This window comes from Dendrobates tinctorius, unplaced genomic scaffold, assembly GCF_039654945.1.
Source record: "Dendrobates tinctorius isolate UK_male_01 unplaced genomic scaffold, ASM3965494v1 ptg000064l, whole genome shotgun sequence".
NCBI lineage: Eukaryota > Metazoa > Chordata > Amphibia > Anura > Dendrobatidae > Dendrobates > Dendrobates tinctorius.
In genome coordinates, this window is record NW_027361732.1 from 40,281,887 (window position 1) to 40,285,905 (window position 4,019).

Consider the following 4,019-nt stretch of genomic DNA (forward strand, 5'->3'; position numbering starts at 1 on the left):
GTATTCTAGCAGGAAACCCAACAGTGTAATCGGGGTCTACAGTGACTGCTTTGAGTATTGTATTGCTACATTGTGCCGCAGTGACTGTTGTCCTTGACAGCACTGTTGGGTTTCGTGCTAGGTGTATTCTAGCAGGAAACCCAACAGTGTCATCGGGGTCTACAGTGACTGCTTTGAGTATTGTATTGCTACATTGTGCCGCAGTGACTGTTGTCCTTGACGGCACTGTTGGGTTTCGTGCTAGGTGTATTCTAGCAGGAAACCCAACAGTGTCATCGGGGTCTACAGTGACTGCTTTGAGTATTGTATTGCTACATTGTGCCGCAGTGACTGTTGTCCTTGACGGCACTGTTGGGTTTCGTGCTAGGCGTATTCTAGCAGGAAACCCAACAGTGTCATCGGGGTCTACAGTGACTGCTTTGAGTATTGTATTGCTACATTGTGCCGCAGTGACTGTTGTCCTTGACGGCACTGTTGGGTTTCATGCTAGGCGTATTCTAGCAGGAAACCCAACAGTGTCATCGGGGTCTACAGTGACTGCTTTGAGTATTGTATTGCTACATTGTGCCGCAGTGACTGTTGTCCTTGACGGCACTGTTGGGTTTCGTGCTAGGTGTATTCTAGCAGGAAACCCAACAGTGTCATCAGGGTCTACAGTGACTGCTTTGAGTATTGTATTGCTACATTGTGCCGCAGTGACTGTTGTCCTTGACAGCACTGTTGGGTTTCGTGCTAGGTGTATTCTAGCAGGAAACCCAACAGTGTCATCGGGGTCTACAGTGACTGCTTTGAGTATTGTATTGCTACATTGTGCTGCAGTGACTGTTGTCCTTGACGGCACTGTTTTTTTTTTATCAACAGTGGACAAAGTCCGAACACGTTGGCGTTCGATCAAGGACCGCTTCAACAGTGATGTTCGTGCTGAGGGCCAGGTTCGCAGTGGATCTGCGTCAAGGACCAGAACTAGATACCGTCACTATCACGCGTTGCAGTTCCTAAGACCGGTCCTTGCCACGAGATCGTAAGTATTATAAATTTTGGGTTTTTATTTTTATTAATCTGTGTTTTTCTAATCCACAGCTGATGCTTCTTGTAAAGGCATGGTAGTAATGATTTTCCTTTCTTCAACAGCACCTGGAGCAGCACCCTGCAACCTGGCCCTGGAGCGGTCCTTTCTCGGACGTCCTCTGACCCGTCCCACCCATCCGACAGCCAGGAAGCACCTTGCAGGTCAACCACACACACAGCTGGTGACCAGGAAGCTGGGCCATCAGGTGTTCCCCTGTCCCAGGTCTCTGCCACTGGTTATGCGGGCACTACCCGCCAGCGGCAGAGGGCCTTGGACAGGAATGTCTTGCCCGAGTTTATGCATTTGAGCGAGACATTTAATTCCAGCCTCAAGTCACTGTCCGACAGAGTTGAAAGCGGTTTTGCACTCATGGAATGTGGTTTTAACCACTTTGAACACCACTTCAATTCTGTAGAACAGCGCCTTGACCGTCTGGAGGCCGACCTCAACAGACCAGCACACCATTTTTTAGTAAGATTGAAAAGGGCATGGCGGAACACCTTAGTCCTGATCAACAACTGAATGTGCTGCAGGCCTGCAACAATGCTTTCTTGCAGGCTATGCAGCATAATCGGTACGGTCAGCAGTCAGTGGTGTCCTTTCCACCTGTGCCACCATTGACTCGCTTCACCTCACTACCGACTTGTGCTGCATACCACTGCACGGACACCTCTATTCAAAGCCAGGACACCCACCGTTACACCACCACAAGTCTGAGTGCAGCTGGTCACTTCACCGACACCACCATGGCAAGCGCTGCTCCTGTCTGGAGCACCACCGCCACTCCCATGCATGCGTGGAGCTCAGCCACCACTAGGCAAACATGGAACAGCCCTGCCGCTACAACAACATGTAGTAGCCCTGCCACCACCACTCTGCAAACCTGGACCATCACTGCCGCCACCAGTCCTCCTGCAAGGACGAGCACTGACAACGAAGAGCAGCAGCAGCAGCCACCTCAGCAGCAGCAGCCACCTCAGCAGCAGCCACCTCAGCAGCAGCAGCAGCCACCACAGCAGCAGCAGCCACCTCAGCAGCAGCAACCACCTCAGCAGCAGCAACCACCTCAGCAGCAGCAGCCACCTCAGCAGCAGCCGCCACCTCAGCAGCAGCCGCCACCTCAGCAGCAGCAGCCGCCACCTCAGCAGCAGCAGTAGCCACACCTGCAGACGGGGGACCTACACTCAATATTTGCCCCTAGTTCAAGGCGAAATCTATCAAGGCGGGCATTGGGCCAAAGTCGGTCCAGGCACACAAGCCTACGGCGACATGCCATTACAACTAATGTACCTGAACAGATTTCCTCTCCTCCAAGTGTTCCTAGTTTAATTCCCTTAACTGGACTACCTTCCCCCACAAGTTTTGTTGCCCCTTCCCCTCAAACACCGTCTTCAACAGCAAGTGTTGCATATTCCCTGCACACCCCCAAATTGAAACCATCTGCCCCCAAACGCCGGAAAAAATAATTTTTTGGTTTATTTTTGTGATAAAAAATAAATTTACATTTGTGGTTCACCATTACTAAGTTTCATTAATGTTGTTTGCGCCGCTCACACACACTGATGGGTAAATACATGTTAAAAACCAACCCAAGGCCTAGTATAGTCATATGTGAAATAACACGGACTAGTATAGTCATACCAAGGCCTAGTGTAATAACTCGAGTTTTACCAACTTGGAACTGGTTTCATGAAAAACAAACTGTTGAAACTTGTCTTAAAAATAAGTTTCTTTCTAGTTTCACCAGTTTGTTTTTTGTGAAACAAGATGCTAGTTGTTAAAAATCGAGTTATTACAGTAGGCCTTGGTATGACTATACTAGGCCGTGGTATTTCACATATGACTATACTAGTAGGCCCAAGGCCTACTATACTCATATTTGAAATACCACGGCCTAGTATAGTCATTCCAAGGCCTAGTGTAATAACTCTAGTTTTACCAACTAGAATCTGGTTTCATGAAAAACAAACTGTTGAAACTTGTCTTAAAAATAAGTTTCTTTCTAGTTTCATCAGTTTGTTTTTTGTGAAACAAGATGCTAGTTGTTAAAAATAGAGTTATTACAGTAGGCCTTGGTATGACTATACTAGGCCGTGGTATTTCACATATTACTATACTACTAGCCCCAAGGCCTACTATACTCATATTTGAAATACCACGGCCTAGTGTAGTCATTACAAGGCCTAGTGTAATAACTCTATTTTTACCAACTAGAATCTGGTTTCATGAAAAGCAAACTGTTGGTTTCAAGTTTCACCCGTTTGTTTTTCGTGAAACAAGATCCTAGTTGGCAAAAATTGAGTATGCCTTGTTATGACTATACTAGGCCGTGGTATTTCACATATGACTATACTAGTAGGCCCAAGGCATACTATACTCATATTTGAAATACCACGGCCTAGTATAGTCATTCCAAGGCCTAGTGTAATAACTTGTAAGTTGGAATGGAGCAGATTACATTCATCCACTCAATGCTGACTTGTATTCCCCATGGACTTTCATTGGGGTTGGGTTTTGAGGGTTGTGTTTTGAGAAAATCACATACTTTGTTTTCAACTAGTTGCACAATTTTCTCTTGAAAAAAAATGGTTTCCTGATTCATGGCCTGCAGCTTTGCTCATTCCAATATATTTCACGCAGACTAGCAATGCTGCATTTTAACTCATATGTGTATTTACCTGCCCAGGTGTGTGAACATCAAAAAATTCAGTTATACATGGGAAGTTTTTTATTAAATTGGAGTTTAAAAAATATAGTGCACTCAGTAATGGTATCAAATAAGGTTTTTTATTACCATAAACAAACAAAAACATTACACCATTTCATCTTGCCAGTGCACCCGTCCTACATCAGAAGTAAAGTAGGCCGCAAATTGGTCCCTCATTTGGCCAACTTCAACGGATGACCTGAGAGTGTGCTGAGTGAATTCAGGCAATGGGTTAGGAGCATC

At 46.1% G+C, this 4,019-nt stretch overlaps 1 protein-coding gene across 1 annotated transcript; it reads left to right on the top strand.

Moving 5' to 3' along the window:
* The first annotated feature begins 841 nt into the window (after positions 1-841).
* Positions 842-2,883, top strand: LOC141094613 (uncharacterized). The gene is made up of 2 exons (XM_073580468.1): positions 842-1,021; positions 1,132-2,883. Exon 2 carries the CDS (start codon positions 1,558-1,560, stop codon positions 2,224-2,226), a length of 669 nt encoding a protein of 222 aa, XP_073436569.1. The 5' UTR covers positions 842-1,021; positions 1,132-1,557; the 3' UTR covers positions 2,227-2,883.
* Positions 2,884-4,019: the final 1,136 nt, after the last annotated feature.

Coding starts and splice junctions, on each gene's coding strand:
- LOC141094613 (XM_073580468.1), top strand. CDS start 1,558: ATGGCGGAACACCTTAGTCCTGATCAACAACTGAATGTGCTGCAGGCC.